Source organism: Cervus elaphus, chromosome 23, assembly GCF_910594005.1.
Source record: "Cervus elaphus chromosome 23, mCerEla1.1, whole genome shotgun sequence".
Classification (NCBI taxonomy): domain Eukaryota; kingdom Metazoa; phylum Chordata; class Mammalia; order Artiodactyla; family Cervidae; genus Cervus; species Cervus elaphus.
In genome coordinates this window covers 65361653-65379043 of record NC_057837.1, presented here as the reverse complement: position 1 = coordinate 65379043, position 17391 = coordinate 65361653, and the positions used below count along the sequence as shown (strand labels likewise).

Below are 17391 nucleotides of genomic sequence, written 5' to 3'. Positions count from 1 at the left end.
TGGGCCCCAGCGTATCCTAGCTGAGAAAGAAACTATTTAGCTCCTCTTGGGGTTCTTCCTGTCTCTGGAGTTTGGAGAGTCCTCCTGGACCTCTATTCCTGGTAGTAGTGAGCATCATCCTCTGGGCCCAGCCCTGTGCTATAGCCAGGGAAACCCCCGGGGCTCTCGGGACCATGTTTCCACCATTAGGAAACCCTTGAAGAAAGTTGGGGTAACAGAACCCCACAGGGGCCATGTGAGCAGCCCAAAGCCAGGTGAGCCCCAGGGAGGAGGGTGGCTCTGGAGTTGTGATGTGAGATTTGAGTTTCAGCAATGCAAGTTCTAGTTCTGTGCCCTGGTGCTGTACTTCCCATCTCTACCTGTGGGGTAACAGGAACTGCCCCCAGACTTGTCCGAGGACTGAATGGTCTGACGTGTGCAATGTTCTTATGTGTGCCTGGCACTTACAGTCATCAGGCAGCACGCATACCAGGTCTGGGTCAGAGGTTAAATGGTGTCCTAGATCGTGTTATTATTTGTTGTTAGTTACTCAGTCATGTCTGGATGACCGCATGGACTATAGCCTGCCAGGCTCCTCTGGCCATGGAATTCCCCAGGCAAGAATACTGGAGTGGGTTGCCATTCCCTTCCCAATCCAGGGATCGAACCTAGGTCTCCTGCATTGCAGGCAGATTCTTTACCGTTTGAGCCACCTGGGAAGTCCTAGATTGGACTCCCCAAAAGTAAGGCTTCAGGCAAGGATTTGAGTGCAAACAGAACATTTGGGAAGGGATTCCAGGAAAAGTCTGGAAGTGAGACAGGAAAGGGAAAGCACTGTAAAGGAGGTGTTATCAACCAGGTTACACGTGGGCAGCTGGAGCTATTTCACAGCATTGCTGGGAGCCAGAGTGGAGCATGAGTTCTCCCACCTAAGGGTACCTGGGGACTGGTACCAAACCACCAAACCCCACCCATGGTTTGTTGATGGCTATGTCTATAAATCATGTCAAATTTTTAGTTTCCGCTCAGTGGTAAAGAATCTGCCTACAATGCAAGATATGTGGGTTCCAGCCCCAGGTCTGGAAGATCTGGAGAAGGAAATGGTAACCCACTCCAGTATGCTTGCCTGGGAAATCCCATGGACAGAGGAGCCTGGTGGGCTACAGACCATGGGGGTCACAAAAGAGTTGGACACGACTTTAGCAACTAAACAACAACTGGATGGAAGCCAAGTATGCTCCTGCAGACAGAAAAAAAGCCCTCAGGTGAAGAATGGCAGGTGTTCCGAGCATGCAGTGTTCCACGTGTAGGTGTGCGTGTGGAGGGGGCGAAGGGCAGGGCACCACAGCATCTTTCACAAGAGGTGAGCAGGACCGTTGTGGTCCCGGCTCCCGTGAAGCGCAGGGACCAGCGAGGAAGACCAGAGTGCTTGCTCCGCATAAGGCATCTACTAATTCAGCCGTTCCTTTTCTGCTCTTCCCAGGACCAAATCTGTTTCCTCCATGTCGGAGTTTGAGAGTTTGCTGGACTGTTCCCCGTACCTCGCCGGGGAAGCCTCCCGGGGCAAAAAGCTACCCAACAACCCTGCCTTTGCCTTCGTGGGCACCCAGCCAGTGGACCCGGAAAAGGGTGCCCCCGAACAGCCAGGGCTCTCGCCCCGTGACTGCAACCGCCTGGGTGCCCTGGGCTGCCCGGAGCCGGCGGGGAGGCAGATGCAACGCAGCTACACGGCACCCGACAAGACGGGCATCCGCGTGTACTACAGCCCCCCGGTGGCCCGGCGCCTGGGCGTCCCCGTGGTCCATGACAGGGAGGGGAAGATCATCATCGAGCCGGGCTTCCTCTTCACTACAGCCAAGCCCAAAGAATCGGCAGAGGCGGACGGGTTGGCCGAGAGCTCCTACAGCCGATGGCTCTGCAACTTCTCCCGGCAGCGCCTGGACGGGGGCTCCGGGGGCGGCCCCTCGGCGGCGGGGCCTGGCTTCCCGGCGGCCCTGCACGACTTCGAGATGTCAGGGAACATGAGCGACGACATGAAGGAGATCACCAACTGCGTGCGCCAGGCCATGCGCTCGGGCTCGCTGGAGCGGAAAGTGAAGAGCACGTCCAGCCAGACAGTGGGCGTGGCCAGCGTGGGCACGCAGACCATCCGCACGGTCAGCGTGGGCCTGCAGACCGACCCGCCCCGCGGCAGCCTTCACGGCAAGAGCTGGTCGCCGCGTGGCTCCTCGCTCGTGTCCGTGCGCAGCAAGCAGATCTCATCTTCCCTGGACAAGGTGCACGCGCGCATCGAGCGGCCCTGCTGCTCACCCAAGTACGGCTCGCCCAAGCTCCAGAGGCGCTCTGTGTCCAAGCTGGACGGGGCCAAGGACCGCAGCCTGTGGAACCTGCACCAGGGCAAGCAGAACGGCTCGGCCTGGGCCCGCTCCACCACCACGCGGGACAGCCCCGTGCTGAGGAACATCAACGACGGGCTGTCCAGCCTCTTCAGCGTGGTGGAGCACTCGGGGAGCACGGAGTCGGTCTGGAAACTTGGCATGTCCGAGGCCCGGGCCAAGCCCGAAGCGCCCAAGTACGGCATCGTGCAGGAGTTCTTCCGCAACGTGTGCGGCCGGGCGCCGAGCCCCACGGCGTCTGCGGCTGGGGAGGACGGCGCTAAGAAGCCGGAGCCCCTCTCCCCCGCCAGCTACCATCAGCCCGAGGGCATGGCCAGGATCCTGAACAAGAAGGTGGGCAAGTCTGGCGGCAGTGAGGAGGCCAGGCTCTCCGTGCTCCCGCAGGTGGGGAAGGATGGTATCACTCGAGATGGAGATGGAGCCACCGTCCTTCCCAATGAGGTAGGTGGGTTGGGGGCGGGGTGCCCTTTTTCTTTTGAGCTGAGATTGATTTATAAGGTCCCAACTCGTTGGTTTTCAAACTCAGGCCTGTGGCTTGTGCGTTTCAGTAAGTCCGTGTGCTGGTCTGGGATGGGGGTTGGAAGACCTCCGTCCTGGAACAACAGACCTGATGGACACACGGTCTGATTACTAGATCCGTGAGCATGGCTTGCCCATGCACACCCCCAGAGACTGCCAGCATCCCCTCCGGGCAAGGAGCATGGGCACTGCTCTCCCATCACCCAGCGATGTGCCCGCTCCCTTGATTCATGAGAGCCAGTCGTGGACCTCCCTGTGTTCAGTGGTGTCACCTTAGTACCCTGAGAGGATTTACTCCGTGAAAAGTGGAATTGCTGAAAATCAGCACTTCTCCTCTCACTCCTGGGAAGCCAGTCTTTAAACATGTCCTGGCACACCACTGCCCCCACCCCACCAAGACTCCATCCCCAAGTGCTTCCATTCTGAGACCCTTTTGTTGCTCATTCCACTCCGGATATCAATTTCAGATTTAGTTAAGGTTATGTGCATATTAGTAAAACAAATAAGTTAGTGTTGCAGAAAGGGAAACAGCGGCTTATACCATGGAACCCAAGGGCAAGGATCCAAAGGCCCCAGAAGCTGCTCTGTCTCCCTCTCCTCTCTTTAAAAAATATATATATACATATATATATATATAAAGTTTGTCTCTTTGCGCCAGGTCTTATTTGCAGAACTCAGGATCTTTTAGTTGTGGCAGGCAGAATCTAGTTCCCTGATCAAGGATTGAACCCAGAACCCCTGCATTGGGAACTTGGAGTCTTAGCCACTAGACCACCAGGGAAGTCCCTCCCTCTCCTCTGCTTTGAGCTTCGTTTTCTCTGATGTCCTTGTCTCCCTCCCTCTCTGTTGTATTTGCATGTGGTCCAGGTGGGCTCTCCCTTCTCTGCTTTTATAACATCTTCTGGTTCAAGCACCTAAAAGAGATGGAGTCAAATCCCTATGTCCCAGTCCACATTTCAGGAAGAAACTGATTGGTGTAACTTGAGTTCAGTGGGCCCCCTTGGCCCAGTCAGCTGTGGTCAGGGGCTTATCATGGTCTGCAGCGCAGGGAGTGAAGGAAGGTTGTAGGTGGGGGTACAGAGAGATGGCATGGGTTGGAATTGACCCATGTGATTTGTACGGTTTATATGTTTAGCTGGTTTCTAGGTTTTCCCTATTGTACATAATACTGTGGTGAACATCTTGACACAAAAGCATTTTTCCATATTGCAGATTATTTCCTTAGTTTTTTAAAAAATGAATTAATTAATTTTAATTGGCTATCTCCTTAGTTTTGAGTTGTAGAAATGGGTAAATTGTTAAAGTATTTAATAAGTGTTGCTGAATTGCCTTTCCAAAGACTTTGTCGAGTTTCTAGAACCCCCAAGAGTATATGGTGAGTGCTTTACTTCCTTATACTCTCTGGCTGCGTTAAATTAAAACAAAACAAAACAAACCTTTAAAATATTTATTCCTATTTTTTTTGACTTAAACCTTTTTTAGTTTAATATATATACTGTAAAAAATATGGTTTATTGAATTCTTACAAACTGAACATAGCCATTATATTAGAGTTCCTTGGAGAAACAAAACCAGTAGGATTTGTGGTTATGCATGCGTGAGAGTGTGTGTGTGTGTGTGGAGAGAGAGAGAGACAGAGACAGAGAGACTGAGTCCAAAAGCCTGAGAACAGAAGAGCCAATGGTATAGTTCCAGTACAGCACATATAGCTGATGTAGTTCCAGTCTAAAGGTCATCAGGCAGCAAGAATTCTTTCTTACTCTGTGTTCTGTTCAGTACGCCAGCTGATTGGATGAGGCTCACCCACGTTAGAGAGAGCAAGCAGCTTTACTCTGTCTACTGGTTTAAATATTAATCTCAATCAAAAGCATCCTTGCAGAAGTACCCAGGATAGTGTTTGACCAGGTGTCTGGAATCTGTGGCCCAGTCAGGTTGACACAAAATTAATCATCATAGTCAGATAACCACAACTACATCACGAAACCAGAAATACAAAGCTGATTGTATTTTCCATGTTGGTTGACCCAAACATTTTTCAGTATGTAAAATATGCTTATTACCCATTGATCCAGTAGTTCTCTTAAGAATGTAACCAATGGAAATTTTTACAGAGGTGGATATGTATATAAAGAAATGTATTACATTCTTAATAAAAATTGCTAAGACTTACTGAATTACATAATAGGCACTATGCCAACAGTTTGTTGTAATCACAACAGACTTTGAGGAAAAAATCCGGGCTGAGATCAAAGTTGATCACAACAACTTTGAGGAAAAAATCAAGGCTCAGAGAGGTTAAAAAACTTGTTCGAGGTCACACAGCTGGTAAGTAACTGGGCTGGAATTTGAACCAACCAATCAAGTTTTACAGCAGCATGTTTTTGGGTGTTTTTTGAAGTATAGTTGCCATACAATATTATATAAGTTACAGGTGTGTAATATAGTGATTCATGATTTTTAAAGTTTATATTCCATTTGTAATTATTACTAATATTGACTATATTCCCTGTGCTGTAAAATATATCCTAGTAGCTTATTTTTATTCCTAATAATTTGTACCTCTTAATCCCCTACCTCTATTTTGCCTCTTCCTCCTTCCCTCTCACCATTGGTAACCATGAGTTTGTTCCCTATATCTGTGGGTCTGATGTTTTTTTTGTTCTATTCACAAGTTTGTTGTATTTTTTAGATTCCACATATAAGTGGTGTTAGTATTTGTCTTCCCCTAACTTAACTTTACCTAGTATAATGCCCTCCAAGTCTATCGACGGTACTGCAAATGGCAAAATTACATTTTTTTAATAGTTGAGTAGCATTCTATCCATTCATCTGTTGATGGACACTTAGGTTTCCATATCTTGGCAATTGTAAATAATGTATAGCAGCAGTTTTAACCATTATCCCTATGTGTTGGTCATAGTAAAAAAATTAGAAACTAACTACCTAAAACACACATAAAAAATGAGTTGCATAAATAAATTAAGCTATTTCCATTCAGTGGAATACTATGTGGCCATTAAAAAGAGATCTGGACATACATAATGACAAAAAAAGTATTCATGTTTTTGCGATTACAAAGTAAGTTATAGGAGTTGAGATCATTTTGGTAAAGGTATGTTTCAGAATTTATTTATGTATATTCCAGGATTTATTATATTCTGGAATGTTTGGGTTTTTTTGTTTTGCTTTTTTGTCTGTACTGGGTCTTTTTGCGGCATACAGGCTTTTGCTGGGCTTCTGTCTAGCTGCAGTGCATGCGCTTAGTTGCCCCCGCGGTATATGGGATCTTAGTTCCTCAACCAGGGATCGAACCCAAGTCCCCTGCATTGGAAGGTGGATTCTTTTTTTTTTTTTTGGAAGGTGGATTCTTAACTACTGGACCACCAGGGAAGTCCCTGGAACATTATTTTATGAACACTCATTACTGCTTTATTTATGAATGTTCATTACTGCTCTAATGGGAGAAAATAAGTTTTTAAAATTGGTTCAAAGAGGGGCTACAGGGATGGGATGGGGAGGGAGGTGGGAGGGGGGATTAGGATGGGGAACAAATGTAAATCCATGGCTGATTCATGTCAATGTATGGCAAAAGCCACTATAATATTGTTAAGTAATTAGCCTCCAACTAATAAAAATAAATGAAAATAAATAAATAACTGAAAAAAAAAAGAGGGGCTCCAGCTCCTAGGAACTGCACAGCTGAGTCCGAATTCCTGGCCTGGATGGCCACCCAGTCCCTGGGGGGGTGGGGGCCGGTTAGTGCCTCCTGGCTCCTCCTGACTTCTTCCTCTCTCCCCCCAGGATGCAGTGTGTGACTGCAGCACCCAGTCTCTCGCCTCCTGCTTCGCCCGGTCATCCCGCTCGGCCATCCGCCACTCTCCTTCCAAGTGCAGGCTGCACCCTTCAGAGTCTGGCTGGGGTGGGGAGGAGCGGGCAGCCCCGCCCAGCGAGTGATAGAGCAGCCGAGCTCCTCACCTCGACCAGCCCCCGTCCCTGGACAGCCGAAGGGAACCAGTGGAGAGAAGTCGCTCGGGGCCCTGAGAGCTCCCTGCATCTCTCGCCCTGGAGGGCTGCATCTCTGCCATGGAAGCGCTTTCCCAGCCAGGTAAAGCGGGGTCTCCTGCTGACTGCCGGGTGGTGATATCTGACTTCCCAGGGGAAGGCAGCGAGTGGGATAAAGACCAAAACTGGGCTTCAGAAGCATCTCCAAGAGAGATCCATTGAGAGCTGATCCCTGGGTCGTAAGTTGGGAGAGCCTTGCCTGGTTCCACCCACACCCACTTCTCAGAAGAGCCAAGGAAAGGATCCACTTCCGGCCATGCGCCTCAGGGAAAAGGGCTCACAGAGATGTTCCTGGCCAACCACATCCCTCTTCACCGGGAAGAAACACCGATGAGAAGAACAGGCTTTGCTCTAGGGCTCAACGTGGGGTGTCTGATGGAGCTGAGCTGGGCATCACCCCATCCCTCTCTTCCCCCTGCCACCGCCTCCTCCCCCCAGCCCCGCTGCTCTGGATTGCTGCAGCTCTAGGGAATATGATAGGGCAGTAGCCAGGGTCAAGTATCTGCTTGGAATCCTGGGGTCCTGGATCTCCCTGCCCGTAGCTCAGATGCAGCAAGACCTAGAATGTGAGGTAGAAATATGCGGGGCCCAGGGTCAGGGAGCCACTGGAACTGCCTTTCTTGCCAAGGTGACTTGGGGGGACCCCAGCCTTCCCAGGAGACTCCTTGAGGACAGACATAGGTAGAGTCCATCTCAAGACCTGGTGCACAGATAAATAAATGCCTAATTGCCCACTGCCTTGATTGCTGGGGGCTCTTTCCCCAGCACCCTGGAGGGGTGCCACATCTCTACTGTGTTTACATCCTGCAGCTGGTGGAGGGCAAAGATATTCCCAAAAAGAGACTCCCAGTTGGCCAGATCAGGCCCAGGAGTCTTTCACGAGGCCGGTGCCCCAGGACATGGCAATAGACTGGGGCCTGGAAACACATTTCTTGCCTAGGTTGTTTATTTTGAGTTTTTCTTACTATAAATATTTAAGGTGGTTTTACTTTATTTTAATAATTTAATTTACCCCAAAGTCCCTAAGGTAATTTATTGGAGGTTGAGACATGTGCTCTCGCCACTGGGACAATGCAAGGCTTTAACACGATGGATGGGCGCAGGGTCCCCTCTGTGGACAAGACAACTCAGCAGGCGAGCTCTGGTCTCCTGGTTCAGGTTTGGAGGGGACCCCAGCAGAGCTCCCCACAAATCTGCTGACCCTTTGGCCTCAGAGCATCACTTTTATGCTCCACACCTGCTACTTGCCTGACCCCCGCTGTGAGTTTGTAAATACTCACAGACAGGACGGAGGGCTGAACCAGCAGCACCGCTTCCCAATCACTTCCCATTTTCCTTCTCATTTTCCTCCCTCCTTCTGACACCTTTTTTTTTGGTTTCTAATGAGTCCAACACAGATTACTAAGGCTTTATCAAGAGCATGGAGATCTCTCCAAGTTCCCTAAGTGAGAACTCGCAGGAAAACAGGACTGAACTTCGAGAATGTTTATTGCAGCTTTGCACATGGATCTGAGAGTGTCTGCCAGCCTGCCTCAGTTCTCACCAGCCTCCAGCCTTTTCACCAGCCTCTCTCCTTAGCCTTATGGACTCCCCAGGCTCGTCTCTCAGCCCCAACCCCACTGCCCACCCTTCCCCCTGTCGCATGTGAGCTGACTGAGCCATCGGACCGGTTGCATCATGGCTCACTGCAGTGGTGACAGGGCAGGGGAGAACGCAGGGGGCCTCCCTCTTGGTGCCAGTGAACCCATTTTGGTTGCACACATACCTGCATATCTGCGTGTAACTGGTTGGGGGCTCAGAGTGAAAACATCAGGATAAAGTGGCTTATCTGTGAATTTTCCATCAGGAAGACCGAAAGCCAGCATCTTTGCTAGTGTGCCCCCAGGACTTAGGAGATGCCTCTGCACTCCCACCCACCAGCCCCCAGTCCAGCCCTTTCTGGAGCACCTGGACCAGTTACCCAAATACCTTCATGTCCATTGCCTATCAGCAGAACTTTGGGGTCACGTTAGTACAACCAGCCACTTCCTCGTACCATAGTGACCTGTGTGGGCAGAGCAGGAAGGTCAATGTAACCAAGGGCCAGGCCCCTCTGGGATGCCAGTGCTCCCACCCAAGAGGTCAGGGGACCCCTCCAATGCTATCCAAGGGAGGGGGTTCACACCAGGCCACAAGCCACCAGAGGCCTTCTGCCACCTCCCGGGGCTGCAGAGGGCCAGGGAGGCTGCACTTCTAGCCTTGGGGAGGAATCCTCACGAGACCTGGACCCTGTTGAGTGCTCAGCCTTACCATCATTGTTCTCATCCAAGATAGTCCTTGCGTTCTCATTGTCTTAGCGCCTGGCCGCCCAGCCCTCAGCCAGTGTCAGAGGCCTGTCCTTGGTTTTCAGTAAAGTCCCAGTTTCTGCTTCCTGCATGCCACTGGGCAAGGTCACTCATCACTGTTCCTACAGAAGCCTCTGGATATGGGGTTGATGGGGTTGAAAATGTTATGTGTAAATATTGGTTTGATTTGGGTTTTAGCATTTTAATTAGCAACTGGTTGTGTTTCCTTTTTTGGGGGTGGGGGGTTGTCTTGTAAAAACTCTCTACTCTTTTGGAATGTAATTTCTAAGTTTGTTTGTTTCTTCAAATGCCTTTTAAGTCTTGGTAACATTCCCGAAGCAGAAAACTGCCTGGCCCACCGTGAGGACTCCCCAGGAGCACCGGGTCCCAGGAAGGAACACTGCCTTTTTCCCCTTTCTTCTTTCCTGCCTCTTTACTCCCAGCAACTTCCTTCTCTTCCTCGCCCTCTGTCCCTCTTTTTCCTCTCATTTCCCTCTCTCTCTATTTTCTTCAGGCAAAGTCCCAAGGAACCTTGGGGTCCTAATTCCCTACAGGCCCCTAGGCTTGGATCCATTGTGTTGGCACCAGTTGGTTGAGGGGAAATGGGAGACCAGTTGGCATGACTGACCCCAAACTGGACGATCTTGTGTTTCTGACATCTGACCTCTTCCCACAGCCAAATCAGACCCTCCTGGGGGCAATGATGTCTGTACTTGAAATGAAAATCAAACCACTCTGGCACGTCAGTGGCCCCTAGATCCTGCATGCACGAGGTATCAATATTCAAGTCCCTGTCACCCTGGCGGCCATCTCCCCCCCCCCCAATTCTGTCCCCACCAAAGGCTGACCAATTTAAAAAACCCCTCCCAAGAGGTCTTGCTCAAAACGGCTCCTTCCCTTGGTCTCCCCAGGGATGGTCCTCTACCAGCTGCTCTCCCAGGTGACAAAGTTGAGGGTCCAGGACTTGACCCTCTTGTGCCCTGATTGCCACATGGCTCCCTCCTGCCTGCCTCCATCCACTTTTCGTGGTTTCATCACATGGTCTGTTCTCCTCTTGCCCATCCAACTTCTGGGGCCTTCCTCCCTCTCCTTTCCCATCTAGAATGCTCCCCCCCAGCTTTGCCAGTCTTCCAGGCCCATTAGCCCCCCAATCCCACCACCTCTTCATTAATAATAAGTCCCTGGACACCTCTTCTAGAGCACATGGCCATTTAGAAATTGCTTCTCCTTCAGGCTTCTACATGCTAACTTGGGAGGCAACCTTGGCAGGACAGGGTTTAGTGTTCCCATTTTATAGATTGGAAACTGAGGTACAGGTCTCATTCCAGAGTCACCTAACCAGGAAGTCATCAAGTTCAGACTAGAACCTAGGTCAGCTGGAACCCTCAGGCCAACCTTGTCCCTTGCTGTGTTAACCTACTGCCCCACTGGGGGCTTTGTGTGGCTGCAGAATTCCCAGACTATGCCACTGCCCAACCCAGACACAAAACCAGTCTATCCTGAATCTCTGCACCTGTGTGTCTCGGAGGGTAGTGTGGGGACATGTCCAAAATGCAGCTTCTTGGACCCCACCTCACCCCAAAGGGCCAGGAATCTGCATATCTAACAAACTCCCAGAGAGATCCTAAGTACCAGTGCCACATCATTAATGTTCACAGCCTTGACCATTGTTCAGTTACTCAGTCGTGTCCGACTCTTTGTGACCCTGTGGACTGCAGCATGCCAGGCTTCCCTGTCCTTTACCATCTCCAATTAGGCCATCTTTTTTAAGCCCAATAAATATGATGTTATATTTTTAGAAGAGCCTTGAGCTGAGAATTAGGGGGCCTGGTCCTCAATCCAGCTCTGATTTGGGTTAACTATGCTGAGAATTTCCAAAAAGCACCAGGGGCAATTTACAATCTTAATCATAAAGTTCAGTAAGGCAACGGAAAAAAAAAAGTCAAAAAGCAAGAGGAATTATCATTCCCCAAATCTATCTTCCCAGGTGGCACAGTGTGTAAAGAATTCTCCTGCCAATGCAGGAGACGCAGGAGATGTGGGTTTGACCCCTGCGTTGGGAAGATCCCCTGGAGGAAGAAATGGCAACCCACTCCAGTGTTCTTGCCTGGAAAATCCCATGGACAGAGGAGCCTGCAGGACTACAGTCCATGGGGTTGCAAAGAGTTGGACAGAACTGAGCAAAACTAAGCGCGCGCACACACGCGCACACACACACACACACACACACACACACTTAAATCTATCTGATGTGATTCCCATAATCCTGCAATTAAATTTTACTCTGGAGTTTCCTGGCAGCCATGGTAAAAAGGGAAGCACATCAACTTTCACTACTCTCATCATCCAGTCATGGGAAGTGACAAAATTTGCCCCAGGAGGCAAACTCTTCTGCTAATTTAGAGCATGCGTCCTTTCTTCAAAGGCCACTAAGTGAGTTGTGGTATGAACCTAAAATGCAAGGATGTTTTCCAGGTCACTATTTTAAAAATAATAAACTGCCACCGACTTGAATGACCTTGACCCCAGAGCATGTGGCTAGTCTGTGCCTCTGTTCCTCCAGCTGCAAAGTGGAAGAAATCCTACCTCACATGGCGGTGCTGAGGACCAAGTACAATACTGTGTGAGTCTACGTGGGAAAACATAAGGTTCTACACTGATGTAAAGAGGTCTGATCACACTCATTGTCCCCTAGTGCCCTCACTAGTCTTAGTGAGTAGAAAGGCTAATAAACTGGACCAACCCTCTCACTTTAAAAAAAAAAAATTGTGGCCCAAAATACATAATATAAAACTTACTGTTTTAGCCCTTTTAGTGGCTTTAAATACATTCACACAGTGGTACAACCATCAGGACTATCCATTTCCAGAACTTCTTCATCACCCCAAACTGAAACTGTACCCACTAAACAGTAACTCCCCATCCTTCCCTCAGGCCCCTGATAACCTATATTCTACTTTCTATCTCTATGAATTTACCTATTCTAAGTATTCTAAGTGGAATCATACAATGTTGGTCCTTTTTTGTCAAACTCCTCACTTTTTTGGATGAGGAATCCAGCCCAGAGAAGGGAGTTCCTCACCCAAGGTCACACAGCAAACTGGAGGCAGAGTCAGGACCAGAATTCAGGTTTCCTGACTCCCACCAGGTTCTTCATCCCTGGGGGTGAGTGAGACCCCACCTACCATTCCCTGATCTTGGCTGAACCCTGTCTTCTCTCTGGGCTCAGCCTGTTTGCTTCCCACCACCCATCCATCCTTTGTTTTATCACCTTCCTCCAAAGCCTCCCCTCCTCCTGCCTCCTCTTCTCTGACTGATTCCCACCAGCAGACCGAGTGGCCCTGACCCATGGCCAGGTTTTCCTCTTCTGAAAACAGGCTTCTTTGTAGCACCCACGCCCTTCAGCCCTCCCAGAATGGCCTTCTATGGATTTTCTGGCCCCTCAGGCTCACATCCCCATCATCCTGTGTCTGTGGTCTCCCAACTCCTGATGTTTGCTTTCAGATCTGATTGTATTTCCTGGGTTCTATTTTACTTTCTCACACTGAAGGGGGAACCTTTCCCCGATGCCTCAGGCTGGGCTTGGCCCAGTGACCACCCCCAGCCCAGAAAGACACCCCCCATCCCACCCTTGAGTCCCATTTTCTTCTGTCCACAGCCTCCCGACAGGACCCCAGCACTATCCACTGGGAATTGGCAGAGGTCACTGGGACCCCCATTTTGGCTTCCCCTATCCTGCCCAGTCCTGCATAGCCTAGTTTGTAAAGCAGATGCAGCCTGACTTGGGTTCTTCCCTCCTCCCTCTGGCTATCTGTCCGTCCATCTGCCTGTCCATTTGATATCCCACCATCCTCTCTACCCTCCCCTGGATCTCTCTGCCTCTGAATAGCTTGCCCTGGCAGAACCTGTAGCCCACCCTGGCATTACCGCTTATCCCTTCTGTAGTATTTGCAGTTTGCAAAGTCCACAGAGCCAAGAACCAAAGGGGACTGGTAACAAAGTGACCCCTTGCCCAGGGCTCCCCCACCCCACCCTTCCCTGCACCCTGCTTTGTCTACCCCATCAGCCTTGCTCCCCTCCCTTCCTGCCCTCCACCAGCTCCCTGAACCCCAGGCAGTAAGGAAAGGAGCTCTGGTTTCCCTTAGCATCCTTGAAGGGCCAAAGTCATCAAGGCCTGACCATCTTGTCTTTCTCCACTCTATACCACTCGAACTGCTCCTGTGAAAAGGAATTTCAGCCAGGATTTTGGAGACCTGGCCCAGGTCTGGACAGTTGTCCTAACTTCTCTATGTTTGGCTGGTTGTATGATTTTATGATGATGATCCTTAGGGACCCCAGAGTACCCCTCATGTTTTGGGGTCCTGCATCACCATCCTCTCTCCACTGGGCCCTGGTATCCTGGCTCCTCTCTCAGCTCCGCCACTGATCTCTGTGCCTTAGTTTACTTCTCCGCACAGGGGGCTCACCATAAGTCTGTTCCCAGCAGCTTCCCAATTTGGTGCCTCTAAGGCAGGGCCTTGGCAGCTGTGGCCCAGCTCCCTGGCACTGTCTTCTTAGGGCACCAGGTTGCTGAGGATGAGATGCCTGGAGGTTCTCAAAGAAGCCAGAGCATAACCTGGGAACTTGATAGAAATGCAAAGTATTGGCCCCACTCAAGAACTACAAAACTAGAACTTTGGTGGGGGTGGGGGGAGGGCAGCAAGCTGGGGGTTTAACAAGCCCTCCAACTGATTCCGATATACACAGGCATTTACTACCTGCCGATCTAAACCAGCAAATAGTGTGGCCTGGGGAAGGACCGAGGCTGGTCCTGACCAGGAACAAGTGGGAAACCTCAAGCTCATCTGGATTTCTGAGGCCAGGGAACCCTGGCCATCCCTACCCAAAGCAAAACACAACTGTGTTCTCCTCTTCCCAGAAACTGGGGGGCTGGAAAAAGGCAGGCATTTTTCCTTTCTCTACTCCTGGCTTGGTTCCAGTTCTACCCACCTTTCCTACTCGTCTGGGTTTTACTAAAGGTTGTATAGGGTTGTGCCAGCCAGGCAGGGGGTGGGCCTCCTGTGTGTGTGTGGGGGGGGGGGTGGGCAGGAGACAAAAGACCCTGACCCTTTATCCCTTGGGAATCTCACCATAGGCTTATGGCTTCTTTTCAAATGGAAAGAAACATAGCTTCTCAAAGACAGACTCCTAAATCCCCAACCAGCTCCTCCTCCTCCCACCTCCAGGGAGACCTTGTAGACAGTGCCAAAAAGCAGCTCCTGCCCCTAGGGGCTAGGGGAGAGAGCCAAAAGCCATCCCTCAACCTGGCCTCCCCATCCTGAACCCCCGCCAATACTGTGAAACCCCCTTCCTGACCATCCTGGTTTCCTGGTGTGGCCTCTGAAGTCGTGGGCCCAAGGGGTCCCCCAGGGAAAGGCCTTTGGGAAGGAAGGGACCAGGGGCATCCTTGGGCCAAACTCTGCCTCTCCTGTCCGCTCTTTCTCCTCCCTACTCCTTTCTTCAGAAGGCTCCTTCCCAGGAGGTATTGGGTGCTAGACAACCGTGGTCCAGTCCGCCAGCTCTCCTTCCCCCCCGTGTCTTATTTCAGACATGAGAATAACTGTACAGTGTAAACTTACAAAGGGTTTTTAATGGTTTAGATTGGAAATAAAGTATGTCATATGAACAGTTTCCCTGGACTTGGCTTGTCTGATTTCTCACGTGAGGTGGGTGTGGTCCCCAGCACATTTGGAACTTGACTCAACCACACACCCAGTTGCCTGGGAAGGAGGGAGTCCTGGGAATGCCACAGCCAACTGGCTGGTCTGGGGTCACTTGGGAGGAGCCAGCAGGGGCTCCCAGCTACTGACTGCTGACATCTCAGGGTCTCCCATGAAGGGTGGTAAGGCCACAGAGAAACAAATGCAGGTCATCAAAAATGGAATTGAAACTCGCTACAAAAGACTTTCAAATATTTATCACAAAAAAAGGACATGGGTTAATTATCTATTACAGTATAATCAATTATCCCCAAACATTTATATCACAGATGCCGTGGGTCAGGGATTCAGGAGCTAAGTTGTTCTGACTCAGGGTCTCCTAAGGGTGCAGTCAAGTGTCAAATCAGGCAGCAATCATGTGAAGGCATGACTGGGGCTGGAAGATCCATTCCCAAGTTGGGTTACTCATGCCTGGCAAGTGAGGGTGGGCAGGAGGCCTCAGTTCCTCGCCATGTGGACCTCTCCCTAGGGCTGTTTGAGTATCCTCACAACATGGCAGTTGGCTTCCCTTAGAGCAAGTGATCTACGGGAAAGCAGGAGAGGTCACAATGTCTTTTATGATTTAAGCCTTGAAAATCATACACTATCATTTCTGCAGCATCTCACTAGTTATACAGATTAGTCCTATTCCTTTTGGAAGAGAACTATACAAGGGCATGAAGAGCAGAAAGTGGAGGTCATTGGGGACCATCTTGGAAGCCAGCAACCACATGAAAATTACTTTTTTGTGTGGGATGTTAGTTCTCAGACCAGGGATTGAATGTCGGCCCTCAGCAGTGACAGCATGAAGTCCTGACCACTAGATCACCAAGGAATTCCAGATCTCTTTTTTGAGAGTCTAACAACAGCCAGGCCTGTGCTGAGCATTGAGGATAACAGTATATGGACCTGAAAAACAGGAAACCAAATGTCAATGGCAAAGGGGTGGTCAGGGAGTCGGAGGGATCAGGGAAGGCTGCAATGATTCCTAAGGTTGAGATGTTGACCAGATGAAGGAGATGGTGGTGTGTTGCAGGCAGGAGATGGAGACAACATGTTCCAGGGAGAGGGAACAGCATGTAGAAAGCCTAGTAGAGAAAGCAGAGCAGGATCAGGGAACTGGAAGAAATCACTGGTGTGGGGAATGAAGAAAGAGGCTGGGTGAGATCACATAGTCCCTTATGAGGGAAGGAATGTCCACATCTTGTGGAAAGTAGAGAGTCATGGAAGAACTGAAAGCAGGGAAACAACCTAGAGGATGCACTGGGTCTGGATTCCATGAGGCAACATACCCACTGTGCCCCAGGATGGCCAGTTCTGGCTGTGTTCTGTTCTTGGGACATTGACAAGTGAGAAGTTGAAGGAGTGGGGTGGGAAGGGAAGGAACTGGGCTCCAGAAAGTGATATTCAGGGAACAAAGAACAAATCTCTGCTTCAGACATCTGTTGGGAGACAGCATGCTAGAACCACAGAGTGGAAATGTTAGGAAGGCAGATTTCTGCCTACCACCAGAAAACTTTTCCAGGGACCCACAGCTGTTACGGAAAGATGACCACAGTCACATTCCAGTGGTGGCTCATTAACCCTTCTTGCAGTTTTTGTGGACTGCTTGTGATTCAACACTTGGGGAGATTTCAGATCCCGAAGGCATGCAAGGTGACACTCTGATGGCATCATGCTGGGTGTTGAAGCAGCAGCGTGCTCTCTGGGAGCCCCCAAGCCAGCAATGGATAGTGTGCCAGGCACAGGCTAGGCTCCCGGCAGCACAGAAAGGGCATCTGCTTTACAGCCTGGGGCCTCAGAGAAGGCTCTCAGTGCACTGGATCCTCAACTCAGGCTTAAGATTGGAGAATTCTGCCAAGAATAATCAGGGAAGGGCTTCTCAGGCCAAGATAACGGCTTAAGCAAAGGAGCAGAAACAATGGGGGTGATGATAAGAGTGGCAAGCGTATTGGGGAGGGGGAGGTCTGCAAGGAGGTTGTAAAAGGAGAGATCCTAAACTTTTCCAGGTGTTGAAGGGGCCACAAAAAGAGAAAATATGCTAGAGGAGAACTGGAAAAAGTGGTCCCAGTCTGCCCTGGGAGAGTCATGGTCCACAATTTTAGAGTTAAGACAAAGGGAGAGAAGGACTGTGGCCCAGCGACCGGACAGGGCATCATTGCCCACTCGCTAATGTCTTCCTTTGGCAATTACCTTTCTGGGCCTCTGCTCCCTCATCTTGGGAAGGCTCTGGGCATGTCAAGCGCAAAGAACACGACGGTGTAACGGTACTCAGTCAGGGATTCTTTGGGAGCGCCGTTGTTGGGAAGGTGGTAACTTGGTCAATACTGGGCGGGGAAGAACTTGGACAAACAGGGCGGGGCCACAAGAGTC

General features: G+C 50.3%; 1 protein-coding gene and 1 long non-coding RNA gene across 5 annotated transcripts in view; one reads left to right on the top strand and one right to left on the bottom strand.

Annotated features, from left to right (window-relative positions):
* SOGA1 (suppressor of glucose, autophagy associated 1) overlaps nt 1-14950 on the top strand; it is a 74749-nt gene extending 59799 nt beyond the window's left edge. For both annotated transcript variants that reach the window (XM_043884361.1, XM_043884360.1), the window contains 2 exons: nt 1463-2816; nt 6696-14950. In XM_043884361.1, coding sequence (XP_043740296.1) covers nt 1463-2816; nt 6696-6848 — 1507 coding nt within the window. In that variant the 3' untranslated portion in view covers nt 6849-14950. The remainder of the gene's footprint in view (nt 1-1462; nt 2817-6695) is intronic.
* LOC122681870 lies at nt 14136-17389 on the bottom strand. 3 transcript variants are annotated; one of them, XR_006337125.1, is made up of 3 exons: nt 17212-17389; nt 16311-16460; nt 14136-15927 (listed from the first exon to the last, which is right to left on the bottom strand). It is a non-coding gene; the product is annotated as an uncharacterized LOC122681870 (long non-coding RNA). The 3 variants fall into 3 exon arrangements; XR_006337123.1 differs by having other exon boundaries at nt 14136-15562; nt 15761-15927; nt 16311-17375; XR_006337124.1 differs by lacking the exon at nt 16311-16460 and having other exon boundaries at nt 17212-17380.
* Nucleotides 17390-17391: the final 2 nt, after the last annotated feature.